The 21,034-nt window shown below is 36.3% G+C and overlaps 1 protein-coding gene across 1 annotated transcript in view; it reads right to left on the bottom strand.

Annotated features, from left to right (window-relative positions):
* LOC125237686 (transcription factor Sox-17-alpha) overlaps positions 1-21,034 on the bottom strand; it is a 179,407-nt gene that overhangs the window by 135,769 nt on the left and 22,604 nt on the right. The window contains exon 3 of the mRNA XM_048144833.1: positions 3,388-3,767. Coding sequence (XP_048000790.1) covers positions 3,388-3,767 — 380 coding nt within the window. The remainder of the gene's footprint in view (positions 1-3,387; positions 3,768-21,034) is intronic.

The raw sequence follows: 21,034 nt of genomic DNA, 5'->3' as shown, positions 1-21,034 counted from the left end.
AGTGACGATATTAAGACATGAAGATTGACAGTCTATCATGTATCAGTCCCTAGAACTTCTAGACTTTTATGAAACTGGCACCTAGACTTTTAATGAAGTTGTTATCCAGCTATTTGTAGCTCCAGAATGTGACTCGGAGCGCCTCCCAAATATGGAGCAATCAGGCTTTACTTTTAATTAACGGTTTTTAGAGTTCCTTGAGAATGGAAAACTTCTGGACACAACTTCTATTTAAATATACTCCTATAACAAGGGTTCCCACAGTGTGATAAATGCTGTCCTAGAAGACCCCAGACTTATTTTTGCAGTGTTGAATTTGGAATCTTGCATTGTAGTTCAAAATTCGAATTTTTTTGTTCTTTTCAAAGGAACTTGTGACATAAATGCTGTCCTAGAAGACCCAGACTTATTTTTGCAGTGTTGAATTTGGAATCTTGCATTGTAGTTCAAAATTCGATTTATTTTTGTTCTTTTCAAAGGAACTTGTGACATAAATGCTGTCCTAGAAGACCCAGACTTATTTTTGCAGTGTTGAATTTGGAATCTTGCATTGTAGTTCAAAATTCGAATTTTTTTGTTCTTTTCAAAGGAACTTGTGACATAAATGCTGTCCTAGAAGACCCAGACTTATTTTTGCAGTGTTGAATTTGGAATCTTGCATTGTAGTTCAAAATTCGAATTTTTTTGTTCTTTTCAAAGGAACTTGTGACATAAATGCTGTCCTAGAAGACCCAGACTTATTTTTGCAGTGTTGAATTTGGAATCTTGCATTGTAGTTCAAAATTCGAATTTTTTTTGTTCTTTTCAAAGGAACTTGTAACTGACATATAATAACATACAAAATGACTACCTTTTCTACAAACAGCTGAGGAAAGGCAAACCTCAGTCAAGGGTCAGAAGAAAACATTCACATTAGGGACAGTCACCGGCATAAATAAGTGATGATTTTTGTACCTTGTCGCTTTAAATCGTTTGACAATAATTTCCTATGTCATTTCAGACACGACGTTACAATTGACAAGGTACAGATTTCATCACTTATTTATGCGCGTGACTGGACAAATATTGTTCGTATACTAAACTACTTACATTGACAAACCTGCACTAACTAAAGTTTCTGTTTGATCCAGTGGTTGACTGGTAGTGAATGCCTTAAGGCATTAAGTCCGCCATTTGTACAATTTATGTCGTGCAATAAAGTCTAAATAAATAATAAATAAACCTCAATTTATAAATAGTTAATATTTCTACATTGTACTTCGGATGACGACTTTTTCGAAGACAAAAGGTACTATATTATGCAACTTTTTCAGGCGACCTGTCTGCTCGTTTGCCTCCTATCCCATAAAAAAAAAAAAAAGAAAAAAAACTATTAGTACGTTAAGTGCATTGTGGGTGAGTTTATGATATTTATGATTGATCGACAAAAAAAATAATTCCGTGGGCTCTCCAGTTTTCATAATCATTATAGTATAATAGCGTGAGTAACTTGGCCTGTTTTTTTTTCTTTACACTATACCACACCTCGGACACTGGCGATCAAATATATATGAAAGAGGCGCGTTCCTAGCCCACAGTCTAAGCTCGTGTATTTGAACGCGTACCATGCTTGTATGAGTAAGATATGACAGGTCGACTGTTCGCGTTTTTGACAGGCGGTAACTGTGAGGTAACCGAGAGGTGGGCGGCACTTTCTGCGGGGAGCGGGAGTGGCCATACTGTACGATAGTACTCTTTATTATACTGTGACTATACCTAACGTATGTACTTAATAGTAAAATAATGGATAGGTTCAATAGGTAAAGTTTAAAATAGTGTTGCGGACAAGTCTCAGAAACACCACTTAGCTTTTTAGGGTTCCGTAGTCAACTAGGAACCCTTATAGTTTCGCCATGTCTGTCTGTCCGTCCGTCCGTCCGTCCGTCCGTCCGTCCGTCCGTCCGTCCGTCCGTCCGTCCGTCCGTCCGTCCGTCCGTCCGTCCGCGGATAATCTCAGTAACTGTAAGCACTAGAAAGCTGAAATTTGGTACCAATATGTATATCAATCACGCCAACAAAGTGCAAAAATAAAAAATGGAAAAAAATGTTTTATTAGGGTAGCCCCCCTACATGTAAAGTGGGGGCTGATTTTTTTTTTCATTCCAACCCTAACGTGTGATATATTGTTGGATAGGTATTTAAAAATATATAAGGGTTTACTAAGATCGTTTTTTGATAATACTAATATTTTCGGAAATAATCGCTCCTAAAGGAAAAAAAAGTGCGTCCCCCCCCCCTCTAACTTTTGAACCATAAGTTAAAAAAATATAAAAAAAATCACAAAAGTAGAACTTTATAAAGAATTTCTAGGTAAATTGTTTTGAACTTGATAGGTTCAGTAGTTTTTGAGAAAAATACGGAAAACTACGGAACCCTACACTGAGCGTGGCCCGACACGCTCTTGGCCGGTTTTTTACTACTTATACTATTTTTTCTACCAACAACCCATCCAATGCTTACGGACTGTCGCGCCCTTTTAAATACAAAATTAAAAATATAATAAAAAAAACTTTAAATTTAACATTTAAATCTAACCGATGGTGTTCAGTTGATTTGAATTACAAATATGCTCAAAGAAGATTGCCAGTTTGTGCTGACTCATGATATTAGGGTTTTTGTGCACTCCTTGTTTTGTGTCGTTCTTTTTTAAATGGTAAAGGTTTTGAGTTAATGTCAAAGGCAAGTTTTAATGATGTTTAAGGAAAATTGTCTACAAACTAGAATGGCTGATAGAACAGTCGTCTAGCCATGAATAGCGACGTAAATTTTGAACCACATTATCCGATCCGATATCGCCTATCGGATGTAAGACCGGTGTCCTATTATAATATATAGGTATTAAAGGCGCCATCTTTTACATGCCTTTGACATTCTTCTTACATCCGATATCGGATCGGATAATATAAAAACGTTTAACAGTGTCATTCTAATTCAATTAATTACGCCTTAATTTGAGTAAAAGAGAAATTTATGAACTTCGATGTTCGTGTCAGGTAATTCATATTCATATTCATATTCATATCATTTCATCATATAATTTGATCATTGATCACGTGAATGTTTATATATAAAATAAAGGTGTCTTTATGTCTATAATATATTCATCTATCTAGGTATCCAAAGTTTTAGAAATCATCTCTGTAAAAAGTTATAAAACATAAAATAATTGTGGTAGAATCAGGCTAAACTAGCTTTGCAGTGATATAGTGTGAACAATGTTATATAGTATAGTGTCAAATATGAAAAACTAAGTCATCTTGAAAATCTGTAAAGACACTCCCTCAGTCTATTTTTTCCTAAAGTTAAGCTTGACTACTACCATCACTGTAATAAATTAAAAACACTCACCTAGCATTTTACTCAAATCCGCATTATGGAGATCCGGGTTCTCATCAGCCAGCTTCTTCCTTTCCACCTTCGCCCACACCATGAAAGCGTTCATCGGTCTCCGTATCCTCGCCTCCTTGAGCGCTTTCGACTGTCCCATCTTCGTCGCAAACGGCGCCCTGACGTACTGCTGGGGGGAATAGTCTCTGGTCTCATAAGGCCTGTAGTCATACTGAGTCCTGTAGTCTAATCCATAGGGTAAGGTAGACCAGACTACTAGTTCTGGACTCGTTTGCTCTTGGGTCGAGTCGGTGCTGTTTTCGACGCCCCCTTGGACGTACTGTTCGTAGCTTCGGTGGTAAGTAGGGGGGGAGTCGATCGCGCCGCCTGAGTCCATCATGCTGGAAAAAGGGGGAGACACGTTAGAAAGTTATAGATTTTTGTTCAAAAGTAGGATTTTTTGATTTTTATTGACGTCCCGATATTTCGACGCAGTTGCAAGTTTCCCGTGATACAACTACGTCGAATTATCGTGACCTCAATAAAAATCAAAAAGGTAATCACGGTCTATATCCAGTAGGCCTAGCACATGATGGCCGCGGGAGTATGTCGCCGCGAGATAGACTACCCGTCCTTATGTCATTAATACAGTTAGAAGAAGACGTGGCATCTATCTCGCGGCGACATACTCCCGCGGCCATCATGTGCTAGGCCTACTGATCAATATAAGTCTAATAAAAAGTAGGAATATAATTTTGGTGTCACTTCGCCAAAATGCATTAGCATTTATGAAGGTACGAGTACATTAAGTAAACATCTGTCAAAGTAAATATCCTTGAATCTTAACCGTCTGTATCTTAAAGTATAATATTATACTATAATATACTCTGCTTACTAAACAAATGTATAACTCTGAAATGTATGATTCAGGATTAATTAAGTACCTACAGACTTATGCAAATTCTAAATTAAACACATGTAAGTTAGTTATGGGAAGGAAACATCTGCTTATTCTGAATTTAAAACCTGTCGTTCACGGAATATGAATTTGCGGCTAGAAGATGTTGATGCAATTCTTTGCTAGTCTACCCGTGACCACATAATGTGATGTTCAAAACGTCGGGCCAAATATAAATGTAAGTGTTTACGCGATTAAGTCCCGTTTAGTACTAAAATTATGAGTGCAAATCGTGTTAGTTTAAATCAATATATATGAAATATTATTGTAAAATCCCTTGCTCCAGCTGTATGTTTCAACCCTAATGGCTATTATACCTCTAGGTACGCTGTATTACAATATCAGTATTTTCATGCAGTATCCACTTATCAAGTCATCACTAAGTTACTTTCCGTTTACTGCAATCGGTACAGCCGCCACCAGATATGTCTCAGCAGCCGGGGCTTCCAAAAATATCTGAACTCGCTTTATCGCCTTGACTATAGAGCCGTGTTCAGATATTTGTGAGCACCTTGACCGCTCAAAAATTACATATTTCTTTATAATTTCTTCTTTATAGAAAGAAATAATAAGAAAGAAAAAAATCGTAGGCCTCATCAGTGTAGTTCAGTATATAATAGATGGCGCCAACAAATGGAGATACGATGCTCAGTATGAACATAACATTGTCAATCCTTTATAAATCTGCATTCTTGATTTCTTGATAAAATCGCCGTCACTAGAAATTGTCAACAGTGTAAACAAATTATTATAAGAAATATCAAAATTTTTAGCACAATTTTATTATTTTAAAGGTTGAGGATCATAATGTGAAATGAATTGATTATACACATGGATTAGCCAGTACCTATCTGATGAGTTAGAATGAAAATTAAAGACATTTTGGCTACAAGGTTTGTTTACATTGTTCACAAATTCTATTGACGGCGACTTTAGGTACCTACATATTATACAATATTTAAGTACAGTCACCGGCAAAATTAGGTGATGATTTCTGTACCTTTGTCGCTTTTAATCATTTGACAACTTCGTACGACATTTCAAACAAGATGTTAATGTGACAAGGTACAGAAATCATCACTCATTTATCCCGGTGACTATACACTGCACCCGATATCAATATCCGCTTATCACTAAGTTACTTAAGACCTATCGACGGGGTACAGTACACGGAATCTGAAATGTCCAAATGGGGTGTCGAGTTAGCCAGTTAACGTGAACAAGTCGGATCGCAGGAAGGTAATGGGAGACCGACACCTAACACGGGACCTGGGTGGCAGGCGCCTAGTCTAATCAATCTAATATTATGTATTTAAATCGAGTATACCCTAGGTAGTGTTCGACCGAAACATGTTTTCTGGCCGAAACCGAAAACGAAGGTTCGGTTTTGACTCTAGTTTCGGCCGAAACCGAAGTCGAAACTTTAGAAGATTTGTTAAAATCGCCAAAAAATGTAAAAAAACGTTTTTATACTCATCTTAGCTAGCTACCCTACTTATAGTCTTGTATTGCATATTTTTTTTTTGTGTTCACTATTTGTCGTTTTGTTATTTTTTGTATTCTTATCAGGAACTTTTAAAATCCTGGAAAAGTGATCCCAACGCGACCCAAAAGTAGGTACAATTTTGTAAGTCTCGGTTTTTTGGCCGAAACCGAAACTACTGAAACCGAACCTCGGTCGGTCACTCACTAACCCTAGGTAACAATATACGAGTAGGTATAAGCCCTTTCCTATTCTATAATTATTTCTAAAAAGCGCGAAACAATGTAATGGGAGACCGACCTAACAGGGGACCTGGGTAGCAGGCGCCTAGACTAATCAATCTAATATGTGAATCGTGTTTACCTACCGTAAAACCACACAGGTCAAAAACTACAAATTATAGTTTACTGCCCAAAAAACAAAGAGGTAAGGTACTAAGTACCAAAGCTAGGCGATGTAAGGTACCTAAAAGATACTAGGCGAAGAGTTGAAATTGGAATAATTAAGGTTAACTAGAAGCCCTGTATTATGACGGGGAATTTTTAAAAGTTTTCAGTATTTTCTATTCTGTATATGACAGACCACCAACTTAGGATAGGCCCCATATCACGGTGCGAGAACTGGCATGCGAATTTTATCACACAGCACACTTGATTGGCGTGCTGAATTCATACAGTACAAGTGGCGGTGGCGGCACATAAGTTTAGCGCTGAGTAAAATGTGCATGGAGACGCATACCGTTCACCCCCCTGTAATCCCCTGAGAGACCTGTTTTTGACTTCTACGCAACAACTGTCAGCGCTAAAGTTATATACCGCCACTTGTGCCGCATGCGTGTTCGCGCACCCTCTTATTCGTCAATTTAAACTTCGTCGAGGTGAAGTAACATTTCGAGCCATATAATAAGTAGAAATGTCTGGATCAGTTGGAAGTGGAAGACCTAGGCGAACACTTCTCGATCAAATCAGAGAAATACCTATTACAAGAAATCGACGAGTAGGTATGTATGAGGAACGTTATGAAAAAGTACGTGAAGCGGAAGTGGTTTGTCAGGATCGTAGCAAATGGAAATCCGCGATATCTGCCTACCCCTCTGCGAAACAGGAGTGATTGTATGAATGCATGTAGAAATGCTATCGACATATACCGAAAACAAATATTTTAAACGATCGGCACGTGCCACGGAACACAAGAAATAATAGGGCAATAATGTCGTGTCATAAGACACGTGTGTAATAGGAGTCAACTTTGGGTGGCAGCTCATTTAATACGGCTCATGTTACAAACGACGCCGTGGCAGATTTTCGTATAGCTAGTTAATACATGATTTTTATAAAATAAGTTGTTTGTATTGATACTAAAGACACCCACTGATAATCAGGCCACCGGACGTCAGTGGTCAAAAGTAAAAAGTTACAGTGCCAAAGAAGCATCACATTGCCGATTGATAAAACAGCTTTTTCACATTATCCGATCCAAAATCGGATCTAGGACCGTATCCTACATATCAGAGGCACTATCTTACATCTGATATCGTATAATGAGAATATGGATGTAGATAAAGTTATGCACCAATCATATTAAATAACTATTTGAGGATTGAAGGGTACCTAAAGTAAAGTCGCTTGAAACGTCAAAATGAAACTGTAATAAGTTCTTGAGTTTTGACTGTGGTGTCTTAAATATGTATACCTTTCTAAATTAATTACTTATTTGTAAAACCAACAACCTGCAAAATGAGTAATTCCTAAATAACTGCTTACAGCGACGGAACTTGAGTCGCGTTCCGCGAAGGCGCCACGGTGGGAACGGAGATCATAAAGACTTTACTCGACTGACGAAGTGGAGGGATAATGATTTTCAAATAGGTACAGTATGTAAGTAGCCAAAGTTTTCTGATAAAAAAAAACAAGAGAAATATTTAAAAAAAATGTAGGACATTCTTACACAGATTGACTGAGTCCCACGTAACCCCCAGGGGTTAACAGAGGGATGAAACTTTGGACAGGGCATTACCTCCTCAAAAAGCATTTCATTATAGTTTTGACACAAAAACGTTGGGGGCAATTTTTCTTAGGCTATTCTAGTCTTAAAGAATAGCTACATATAGAATACTTTAGAGATGAGAAGTTTTTTATAACAGACCTTGTATTTGTGGTTCAGAAAACATTTTTAAATTGGAGTGTCTATTTAAAAAAAATGCATATATTCCTCAGATAATGTCGCAGTCGCCTCGCCATAGCGGTTAATACCAACAACAGAAGTCAAATAATAACTCTAAACAGGTAAGCCAATTTAAAACAATGAGGAATTAAACGACAGCTAATTAACTACTAAAACATATTAAAGTACGGTGTTCGACAATTAGCAGCAAGATATTAACGGTATTACCACACACAGTTGAAAATGTACAATAAATACTGTATTTTATTTCTTGAAGAACGTCGAGAAATACAGTGTAAAGCTAATACGGGTGAATTCTCGCGCTCGCTACGCTCATCGTCCTGCTGGCGATCCTAATATCGTTGGGCGGATAGAGTGGAGACAGATCTCCATGAATTCAGGTCCCGTAGCCAAATGGAATTTCTGCGGCGTTGCAGAAATGCCATTCGGCTACGGGGCCAGGATTAGCATGATGTCGGTCTGGACCGCGTATAGTGGTATGCTCTTGCTTGCGTTGGAGGCCAAGACCTAGACTCATTTTGGGTCATTGCGCCAGCAAAGTACCTAAGTAAGTTAGTGCTCCTAACGGTATCTTGAGAGGTTTTATTTCTTGCTTCTAGTTAACTGGCAATGATCTAAAATCACATGTCATTTATTGCAAGGTCTTTAGCTTGTAGGTACAGATTTATATTTAGTCATTATAAACTGAAAGTTAAAACAACGTAAGTACCTACTGAACACTCGATTATATTTCTTACGGCTTTATATGTTTCTGGGTTAAACTTTAAACATTTACGTAGATTTTATTAGATAAGTAAAGTATCTATGACATTATACTGAGATATGTATTTCGTTTCGAATTTAAAGGCCATTTGGGCTTTTAATACAAGTAGCAATTTCAGTTAGACACATGTGTTTATCTGATATAAGTTATACTTACTACTATATACTTTACTCTTAGGTACCTTCAACTAAAGGGTATGAAGGCCTAAAAAGGTAAGCGTGCTCCACCGTAGACCGCATCATCACTTACCATCAGGTGTGATCGTGGTCAAACGTCTACCTATACATACAAAAAAAAAAAAGCTGGTCGGAGCGCGTTTTCAAACTATCTGATCCGGTATCGGACGTATTAGGTCCGACATCCTAGTATATAATTAAAGGCGCCAGCTTTGACATCTGCCTTTGACATCCTTCCTACATCCGATACACTAAAATGCGAGCCGAACTATTTTTTAAGGATAAAATATTAATTTATATTTAAAGTAAAAGTTTCTTATGTCTTACACTAAACACCTTTAAGACGATACGATACAGGTCAATTCTCCATACAAACGCTCTCGACTATTTCTTCCCTGGTTTTTGAAGATAGAGCAATGATTTTTTCAACACAGGTTATTATTATTTTTATCTGTGTCGGACCGTTTTGATTTTTTTGCTATTTTTATTTTAAAAGACGATAGAGCCAATAAAAAATTTCTAAAAACGGCCTTTTTCAATATGGCTGAATTGAATTGAAAAAAATTAAATAAGTTTTGAAGGAGGAAACAGTCGAGAGCGGAACCTCGATTTTAAAGATTTTTTAGCAATATCTTTTAACTGCATGAGTTGTTCTTAATGGACAATTTGTTTTTCGATAAATCTAGTAAATAACACTAGTATAGTATATTTAACTGAAATTCCCAAATTGAAAGGGGGACTCCTTTCCATTTTAGCATTTTCGCTCCCGTAGCGTCTTAAGAAATTTACCCGGGGTATTAGATTTACACACTGTATGCGTATATTGTTTATAGTCCACAGGTACCTACAGATATACAAGTTCATCCTAGAACTATTTTAAAACACCTATGAGATAATAAAAGATGTTGTTTTATAAAATTCTTGTTTAGACGTTACGGAATGTGAGTTTTCTAATGAGTAAACTATCGTGTTGACTTCTTATTGATGTTTACGTGTAAATAGAATAATACAATAGAAATGCCGCCGATGTTTACAATAGTTGGAGAAAATAAAACTATGACGGAATTATTATTTCATTTTGCTAATCTAAGCTTACTTGTTATACCTAACTGTACTTGTTATACCTTCAAGAGTATGTAAATCAGTTAATAGGCATGACATGGCATTTTAGTGGGTGTGTTACAGATTTCATAGGTTTTAGGTGTAATTTCGTGTATCTCAAATTTCGCCACATGTCGTTTTTAGGTTCCGTATTTAATGTGACAAACTTGTACGTTAAAGCAGACAGAAATTAATATACGATATCCGAACAAAATTTTAGAAAATACGGAACATAATTCTTATGAGAAATTATGACATTACTTAAAAGTTAACAACATATATTGCTTTACCATATGCAAAATACACTTAGCTAGAGATTACTAAATACATGCATTTATCTGTTAAGCTTACCAAATTTATATAGCTAAGATCTTAAGCTAAATTTCTAGTTTTCATTATACTCCGATTAAATCTGAAACTTGTTGATGGTCTGATAATGAACAAAGAAAAGGATCTGATAATGGCCATAAGAACTCTGTGATAAAACGACGTAACCTAATGGCATTTGGTTTAGTGATTTGATTTGTCTTGAAAATTAATGAGTATTCGTTTTGTAGTATAAGTATTGAAAGCGTTGAAAGCACAGTCAATGATAAGCAAAATGTTTTTGTAAGTATTTATTCTGCAAAGTGCAGTGATAGCATCATTGTATCTACTCCAAATTCGCCAGCTCAAATCTTGCTAATCTCAACGCAAAACCAGCGCAGCAAGATCAATCAAATTAAAAACGTGGAAGGGTGCGTGTTTTCAAACACGGAGACAATGGGCTTTGTTGACAGCGCCGTGTCAGCATCGCACACAATACGAGAGCAGGCCGGCAGATTCCGGAAGATTGGCACATCACGGGCCATTAATGTATACCTTAGAGTAATTCACTGACAAACTTTTACACAATATTTTGCACGTTTGTAGGGCAACTCATATTTATAGATCAAAAACAAGAATGAGCCAAAAAGAGAACCCTGTGGTACACCTTACTGTAGTTGACTCACTGCGTTGTATTTTCAACAAATGACTGTGTTCTAAAGAGGACATGATGTTTAGGTTATGAAGAAGTCCGATTTAGGTCTACTGGTTGTCGTTTGTAGTGTCCGACACGATAGTTTCAAAATGAGCATTCCATGATTCATTCAATCAAAAGCTTTAAAAAGATCACAATAATTTAACATTACCTTTTTAAAACCTTAATTTAGTACAGTAAGCATAAATATTCAAAAGTTTCACGTAGACACATATGTATCTGACTGTATTTTATTCACTATTAACCCTATTCGTGACACTTTTACACCTTTGTCAAATTTTGTTCCTTTCATCTCTAATCTGTCGGTTCATATTTATATCTAAACAATAATCTTACAGCTACTTCTATATGTTGTTGAAGTTTATTTACGCGTCAAATTAAATTGCTTATCTGTTTATTAACTTTACAACGACTGTAATACAAAATAAATTGCATTCGTAATACTATATTATTTAGAATCCCGATAAAGGTAATGTAATATATGGAAATAGCCAGAAATGTATAAAAGCCTTTCTTACTTTAAAAGTTTAATTTTAGAATACGATGAAATATATTTCATTTACTTTGCTGCAAGTGTATAATTTATGAAAAGAGTCCGAAGAAAAGGTGGATGGACTGTGTGAGAGATGATATGAAACAAATGCAAGTGAATGATGAGATGACGTCCGATAGAGAGGTATGGAAGAAAAGGATATGCTGCGCCGACCCCAAGTAATTGGGATAAGGCCAAGCAAATTAAATCCCACTTGAAATATAGGATGAAAATGTTATAAGTTTCCGACATATTTCCGTGTGTAAATTTCGCAACTTATTGAAATTTCACATCGCAACATATAAGTCTTTTGTTTGATCTTACTTTTCAAACGTGACATTACATTCGTGCACATTGACTGCACAAAACTTTTATTGTTACATTTTAGCTGACAGTTTCTTACGTGCGATGACTCAATTCGAGATCTTGAAATTCGAGGGCTTTAAAATGAGTCATACATATTATTCTAGGTAAATCAGCATTCATTATTAACCCCCTTATTCATAAACGTACACTAAAGTTATCAGTATCGTTTGTCCCTTTCTATCAAAATACGTTGAAAGGGACAAACGAACTTTATCGGCTCCCTGTATCTTTTAAATACGCTGATTCCCTGGAAAATCTCTAACTTCTCTTCACCGCATTGTTGATCTCATCTTATACTTTTAAACGAGCAATTCTTGTATTAATTTATTTATTCCTTCTATCTCTGCTGGTCTACGCCTACGTCAATGAAAAGGTATCCTTTGGATGTTATAAAATTTATAAAATATAGCATTTCGTTATATAACCTCATTGACAAATACTGTAAATCGAATATCTTTTTAAGTTTTAGATAAGCGTCCACATAGGCCCATAGCACTAAAGATGTATTTCTTCAGTAAATTTCTTCCATTTTTTTAAACCTGTGGCCAAAATAAGGGCACAAGTTTATCCTACGAGTTTTCTATATTGGTATAAATTTCAATCTGTGTTCCTAATATATCTACATAAATAAACTGACGCCTATATTCCCAAAAGGTGAAGGCACTTAGGCAGAGCACATGAAACTGCTCAAGTTTCAGTGCTACTCTAAGCAATTAATATGTAATTATCTCATCATACAGTCGACTTCTAATATAAGACACAAGGAAGGAATAGGTATACATAAATAAGGAAATTTGAACCTATAACCACAATGCCGTGTGGTTCCGGCATCAGATAAGAATAACAATAGCGCCAGAGCACTACCCCATCCCGTCCCGTGGGTGTCATATAAGGCGACTAAGGGAAAAAATACGGCAGCAGATATGCACATGAGCAAGGCTCGCCCTTATAATTCGCAGGGTCCTTGCTCACGAGATCTGTTCTGTACACGCTGTCACCACAAAAAAAGCTATCACCACACGGATTTAGTTAAATTAATCATTACATACACCAAGCATGCGATTCATAATCCTCTATGAGTGCTTGGATACGACGGCTTTCCGAAATACTGATTGGACAACTTACTATAATAGGGGTCGGTAAAAATTCGTACGTAACCTATACACCGTGTTTTTTTTTGTTTTCCGTTAAATTTGACGTTAAATTTAGGTTCATCATCCGGAACCACCCTGTATAGGCTTTTTGTTAAATTCGAAAAAACATTTTTTTTTCCACACACTTGTTCAGTAATTAAATTTATTTTTTGAATAATTCGATAACCGTAAGAGTTAAGACGCTAGTTTCTTAGAGAAATTGATTGTATTTGAACTAAAGAATCTTTCCTTAAATTTTGTAATTCAATAAAAAGACGGTGTAGAACTTATTGAGACATAATTATGTATTGTAAGTTTGTCTTAAACTTACAATAACTTGTTTTATGTTTTACTCCACGTACGAAGTCGGGGAGAATCGCTATGCTCTGCACTTTTAGGTATTTATTCATGTTTTCAGTTAACAATCAGCATATTAATAGGTATAACCATTTAAACATGACCATCACTGCTGTCTAAACTACGTCGAGCTCCACTGCCTCCCTGATAACAGATGCTTATCTTGCTGATACCTTATCAGCTGCACATTGCACTCGCCATACTAACCATTGTATATCACTTGATATTATAATTCCATATTTTCTAAGGAATGTATTTGACTTGAAGATTTTTTCTAAATTGAAGCAGAGAAAATGCAAAAATTATAAGTGGCTGTTCATATAGATTCTGATCATCCTTCAAGTCAATAAATAAATAAATATTATAATTAGGACATTCTTCCACAGATTGACTGAGGCCCACGGTAAGCTCAAGAAGGCTTGTGTTGTGGGTACTCAGACAACGATATGTATCTAGTGCAAACCTGACTCTTGCTGTACCGTCTAACAAGACCCGGACATACTCGGAGTCGTTCACAGTGCGCGCTGTACAATTATGGAACAAATTGCCGTTGTCTATTAGACAGTCCCAATCGGTAGCATCACTCAAGAGGAATTTGCATAAGTTATGGCTATCTAATGACTTGTGTACTGGTTGAGTACTAATTATTTAATTTAATTATGATATTGTATATATTTGTATTTATGTATGTATATATATATATATATATTTGTTTAAATATAAGGTATATATGTATATTTATGTATTTGTATATATTGGTATAATAGGCTGCATGTTCTAATTATTACTGGGGTAATAATTGAATTGAACTATTTTTTCTTTCTGTACAGTGTTCGTTTGTCTATCATGTTTTTATTACTTTTTTCCTCTCAATTCGCTCAAAGGTTGACTGGAAGAGATCCCTTATAGGGATAAGTTCGCCTTTGTACACCATAACTATACTGTATTTCTATGTCCTAACTTGTCTTATGTACAATAAAGTGTTTACATACATACATACTTATAATACATAGAAAACATGTTAGAAAGAGACAAAAAGTAGCCTTTGTCCTCAATCCCTTCAACTATCTGCACTTTAAAAAAATCACGTCCAGTCATCGCTGCGTTTTGCCGTGAAAGACGGACAAACAAACAGACGTACACACTTTACCATTTATAGTTATGCGTAAAGTCGTATATACATATTTTTGGTACTTTGTCCGCATCTATATTTAATGTAACTGTGAGTTCGCTCCTCAGCCATCATAACAATAAATTGTGTAATTTTCTCAGTGACTTCCTTCCCTATACTATAGCATACTATAGATAAAGTATGACATCATAGATTAAAAAATATAAGAAGATCATCCCATACATTAAAATGCGACCGCCTAAGAACGCGCATACAGTACACCACACATAGATGGCGCCATAAAAAAATGCCTTGCCATCGATTATTTGTAAATTGGCGTTGTCACTTTACAGCCATAAATCTATGTTAAAAGTGAAACTTAACGCCATCTACAAGTATAATCGAAAGCTAGAAGACATTTTTTTGTAGCGCCATCTATGTGTGGTGTAGTGTATGCGCGTTCTTAGGCGGTCGCATTTTAATGTATGGGATGGTACGATCTTCTTATATTTAATTTAATCTATGATGAAACACAGCAGGTAGGAAGGACAAAGAGTGTTTGCCCTAACAAGTGCAGTGATAACGTTACACAAGCTATGTCAATACTGTCTGATAAGGAATGTGGACCTTTTGGCAAACTGACAGAGTAACATGAGGAAGCTGAAGGGCTATTTTGCTTCCGAAGAGTTTTCTGGCTTATTTTCCAAAATTTCATGACAATTAAGTACAAGCGCGGATCCAGCCTCGTGCGCAGGGGGGGTCACGTGGTAAAGGCCCGGGTGCCGGGGGGGGGAGGGTCCATGACCCCCATGACCCCCCCCCCCTCCCCCCTGGATCCGTGCATGAATAAGTATCTAAGGGCCAGATGCAGAAGGCGGTGATCTCGGTTCCTCTCTCTGCAGCCTTAAGAGGTTACGGTAGCGAAAATGCTAAAATGGAAAGGAGCCCCCCTTTCAACTTGGGAATTTTAGTTAAATATACAAGTTTTATTAACTAGATTTATCTAAAAAAAATTATCCATTAAGAACAACTCAGTCAAAAGATATTTAAAAAAAATCTTTAAAATCGAGGTTCCGCTCTCGACTCTTTCCTCCTTCAAAACTTAATCAATCGGAACGAAATTTGAGAATCTGAGTAACAATGAAATAATCTATGTCGGACCGTTTAGCTTTTTTTGTTAATTGTTACCAATCTTGAGTATCACACCGTTTTTTGCGCCACAATGAAAAAGGCCGTTCTTGGAAATTTTTGATTGGCTCTAGAGTCTTTAAAAAGACAGACACAGATAAAAATAATAACAATCTGTGTTGAAAAAATCTTTGCTCTATCTTCAAAAACCAGGGAGGAAACAGTCGAGAGCGTTTGTATGGAGAATTGACCCCTACCGTATCGTCTTAACCACCGGCAGTTTGGGTTCTGCCCCGCTGCTGGCGGCACCCTAGGTTAGGTTTTTTTTATAATGTGTTTATATATTTTGTATTGTTTTGTAAGTGGTTTTGTATTTTACTTTTATATTCATATTATAAAATAGCCTAACTTAAGAAGACAAATAAATAAAGAGTATCTAAAAATAATACTATTGTTGGCCAGTGTCAGCTGCTGCTGCTGCCATTATCGAGAAATCGAGGAAGCTCACAGAACCGTATTTCGATGGAAGAAATAAGTTTATCTATTCGAATAGGGGCCGAGCGTGCTACATTTTGTACTGACTTTGTTTCTTACCTGTGATAGGAAATATGTCTGAAATATGTCGGAATGGCATTTCCATGACGCGAAACGAAAATGAAACGCCGCGAAAGGTAGTCTGGCTCTGTCACGCCAATACGCAAGAGCGATAGATATAGATATCTACGAGCGTTTCGTTTCGTGAGCGTTTGTGCCATTCGGCTAAGTACCCTGGAGTGTGCATACTTTTTGGGTGGTTGCAATTAACTATAACGCAACGAGGCATTTATGCTTTCGTTGACTTCAACCTTCAAAAATTGACGCCCGAAAGCCGCAAGCTGTGAGTAAAGACTGAAAGTCGTTTTGACTGAATTCGTTTGACATCGTGTCGACCCGTTTACTTTATTGGGCTTCAACTACATATTAGTTACTCAAAATAAACATTACATACACCAAGCATGCGATATTCGTCAGAATCCTCTATGAATGCTTGGATTCCACGACGTTCCGCGAACAAGTTGTTGACACTGCGTCTCCCAGTAACGCATGTTTGGATCGGACAACAATGATGTTTCTCTTCGCGAGGTAAACTGTATTTCTTTAATATACGTGAATGATAATCTATAGCGTCAGGTGTTGCTGGGTATTACTCTGATCAAAGACATATGTAACTCCGTATAGACAGCTACAGTCTAAGAAAAAAACGTACCTCAGAACCATATATGTAGAAAAAGGTACGGTGACCTAGATGAAGTTACACTGTTACACCTTTGGATTTGACATTTTAACACATATCAAGCTAAGAATATGGGCCAAATTGTCAAAACTGGGGTTTAAAAATTTTAAGCTTGTGTCGAGAGATGGCAGTTTGTCATTAGCAAGGAACATTCTTTTTATTATTATAAATGGGCTTACTCTAGACCATAGACTAGCCAAAGGCAAAGACGTGGCCTACGGTGGAGTGAGCTCGCCCAGAAGATGCCTGGGCGATGTGTGGTTCTATGGTACTTAACCTACTTAATTTTTATGCACTTGTTCCTTGTAATTTCACAATAATGAATTTGAATCCCTCTAACTGTTACACATTCATCTCTTTATGAAGGTTTTACTCGTTGCATATCCGTATAGTGCTTTAAAATAATATTTATATTACAGTAAGTTTAATATAAACTTTGACAGAAGGCAGAATCAAAAGCAAACCATGTGTAACGTGGGAAACAAAATACAGATTTAATTGTAATTTAATTGATTACCTATCGATTAAATAGAGAACTTGCAAAAAAAACATTCAATGTAGAAAATCGGGATTCAGAGGCCGTGAGTTCAAGTCCCTCTTCTAGAGAGTTACTGTCAAAGTAAAATATGTAGTCACAGTGCATAGACAGTCATCTCTCGACACAGGATTAAAATTTTTGAACTTATTTTTGGCAATTAGGCCATATTCTTAAATTAAAAATACTAGCGCCATCTAGCCGAGCGTCAACCAAAGTGTAGCACCATCTATAATCTCTACTTTTAGATATTAAAAAAATTTAAATAAATAATTTGTACATTTTCGGATTAACAACATTAATTGTTGGTCATGGTCTTATGGTTAACCAGCCAAATGCAAAACCAAGTGGATATGTCGCTAAGCGACCTGTTTTTAACCTCTTTATTTGGTCGTGTAATGTTTTCCTTTAACCCCAACTTTTGGAGGGTAGATTTTGTTTACATTTGTTTATTTAAATTCCCAAAGATAGACACTACATGCGACCGTGCATTATTCTTAACGGTTCGGAGGTAGGTACATTTTTTTAGACTTTATCAGTCTATACGGAGATATATAGATTTTTTTATACTACGTCAGTGGCAAACAAGCATACGGTCCGCCTGATGGAAAGCGGTCACCGTAACCTATGGACGCATGCAACTCAAGGAGTGTCACATGCGCGTTGCCAACCCATTAGAAACTTGTACACTCCCTTTTGCTGTGTTAAGTAGGTACACAGCAAAAAGGAATGTACAAGTTCTAAGGAGGGTTCGGGTTATAGATATGTTATGTATTATTTATTTATTTATTTAAACTTTATTGCACAAATTATCAATCAAAAGTACAAATGGCGGACTTAACGCCTTAAGGCATTCTCTACCAGTCAACCATTGGGCAAAACAGAAATAGTTAGTTATATATATATGTGTTGTGTGTATTATGTGTTGAAAGCAAAGAGGATCGAGTATTATAATAGAGAGTTACAGTCAAAGTTAAATGTGTAATCACAGTGCATAGACTGCCATCTCTCGACACAAGCTTCAAACTTTTAAACCTCAGTTTTGACAATTTGGCCCACATTGTTAGCTTGATATGTGTTAAAATTTCAAATATTAATATTAGCGCCATCTAGCCGAGCGTTCCCAAAAGGTACGCCATCTAGGCCGCCGTGCCTATTTCTATATATTTAACAAGAAGTAACGCAATAGTATTCTCTTGAAATCACAAAAAGAATTTTACAAATCGGTTAATGCGTTTTTGGGTAATAGCATAATATGCATAGGTACTTACTACATACTAGTTCACTGTCTCAGCAATCCGAAGTCCGCCATAATTTATGTTCGAAATTTCACTATCTACACTGTTACATTTAATATAGGTAAATAGTTTTTGTACGCTCAATAACCTGAAGTAATAGTTTATTTAAAGTTTTGTAGTAATCATTTACGCCAAAGTCACTAAAATGTAGGCGTAGATGAGGTAATAAGTAAGAAAAAGTAATGTGTAACGGTAATTACATAGGTTTCTGGGGCGATTTAAAGCAATCATGTTTGCAATATTCTTACGCCCCCCAGTTACACGCAGTGTTTTTCATCACACTTGCAATAAAAAGATAAAAAAGTATTTATGGTAGTCCAAAATACAAATTTAAACACTCCCTTGGGAAAAAGTTTTTTCTTTTACTCCTGATACACCTGCGTGCGATTGCACACTTACTGCGCAAGAGTGATAAAAAGTTATTAAACAACATCTTCATCGCTGGTGGAATTCGATACAAACACATACGTAACACGGCTGACAATGCTAGACTAACTAGGTATTAAGTGATTAAAAGCACTCATATCATCTACCTACGTCTACAATACAGTGACTTTGGCGCAGTGAATTTAGTTTCGTAGGCCAATTCCACTTCGAGTTGTTAAAACAACGATACATGTTATGCGATTACTCACAGACGTCTGAACCGATTTGTATTATTAATCGTAATTCAAAGGTTAATTTAAGGTTATTTGCCAACCAGCTTAGGTTACCAAATTAAAATTAGTATGAAATAACTTTGCACTAATGCAATCCACAAGATTTTGTGGATAAAATGCAACTCTCTCGTCCGTTTTCGAAGAACTAAGAGAGCCTTTACCAGTCGGTGAAATGGCAAAAAAGATTTGATTTAAATGTAACACTGTAATTAGTAACGGTCATCGAAGTTATGAAACATAAAATTACACTAAATTCGATTCCTTCAGCTTAAACCGTTTGTGTTATTGTATTTTTAACCGATTTCAAAAAAAGGAGGAGGTTCTCAACGCACTTTTTGCCAATCACGGGAACATCATATAAAAACGAAGCTTAATTTAAGACAAACAATGGGTTATATCTATAAAGAAGAGAAATATGCAAACATTTATTTCTACAGGAAAAACCAACTAAGTAGGTATTCGACTGTTTCATTAAATCGTATTTAATCGTCAACTAAATACATTCTGAACATATATATGACAAAGTAGTAAACAAAAAAATATAGGTTTTAAAATGCCATAGACATAACGTACATTTCTTCATGTTTTCATATAAAACGTGCCTTCAAATTTTCAAACCGCATTATCTCAAAATCGCCTATTTACACATAGTCGGTATTTGCAGTAATAGACCGTTATCCTTTCATTCATCACATCACATGCAAAACCAAATGCGAAAGCTATCTTTTGGTTCTGTGGTACGTTTTTTTCTTAGAATGTAGCTGTCTATACGGAGTTACATAATTATGTCTTTGTCCGATACTAATCGTTATTAGGATATTCGCCCGTGTAGAATACACACGCTGTAAATATGTCTTTGTTGAAAGTGTCCAGCACCGGGGCGTTTACCCCACCGTGTAAACCTTCACTGTCACTGTCCCGATGTAAATCCGCCCGTGTAATGGCATAATGACGCCGTTTAGGGCAATTATAAAACAATTACTTTCTCTTCGCAGTGTGGTTGACATTAGCGAAGTATGGAAAATATGTACATTTTTATGTTACTGTATTGATGGTTTTACTAGCCCTGGTGCATATGTTTGATTTTATACAGAAATGTTCTAATAATCCATACTAATCCATACTAATATTATAAATGGGAAAGTGTGTGTGTCTGTTTGTTTGTCCGTCTTTCACGGCAAAACGGAGCAACGAATTGACGTGATTATTTAAGTGGAGATAGTCGAAGGGATGGAGAGTAACATAGGCTACTTTTTGTCTCTTTCTAACGCGAGCGAGGCCGCGGGCAAAAGCTAGTACAGAACCCGCGTAGGTTACCTATTGATTAAAATTATTTATTAAATTTATTGATGAATGAATAAAATAAATAATAGGCATAAATATTGGGGGACGCCTTATATGGATACATACATACATACACATACATACATATATTCTAATCACGTCTGTAATAAAGGGGTAGGCAGAGCACATGAACTACTAAGTTTCAGTGCCACTCTTGGCAAAAAGGGGTTGAAACACTTGAAACAAATCCAAATTGTGACATTGCAGTGACAGGTTGCCACGCCAGCATCTCGCCTACGCCACAAT

Source organism: Leguminivora glycinivorella, chromosome 22 (genome assembly GCF_023078275.1).
Source record: "Leguminivora glycinivorella isolate SPB_JAAS2020 chromosome 22, LegGlyc_1.1, whole genome shotgun sequence".
NCBI classification, from domain to species: domain Eukaryota; kingdom Metazoa; phylum Arthropoda; class Insecta; order Lepidoptera; family Tortricidae; genus Leguminivora; species Leguminivora glycinivorella.
The sequence above is the reverse complement of the archived record's forward strand: the minus strand, read 5'-3'. Positions and strand labels throughout refer to the sequence as shown.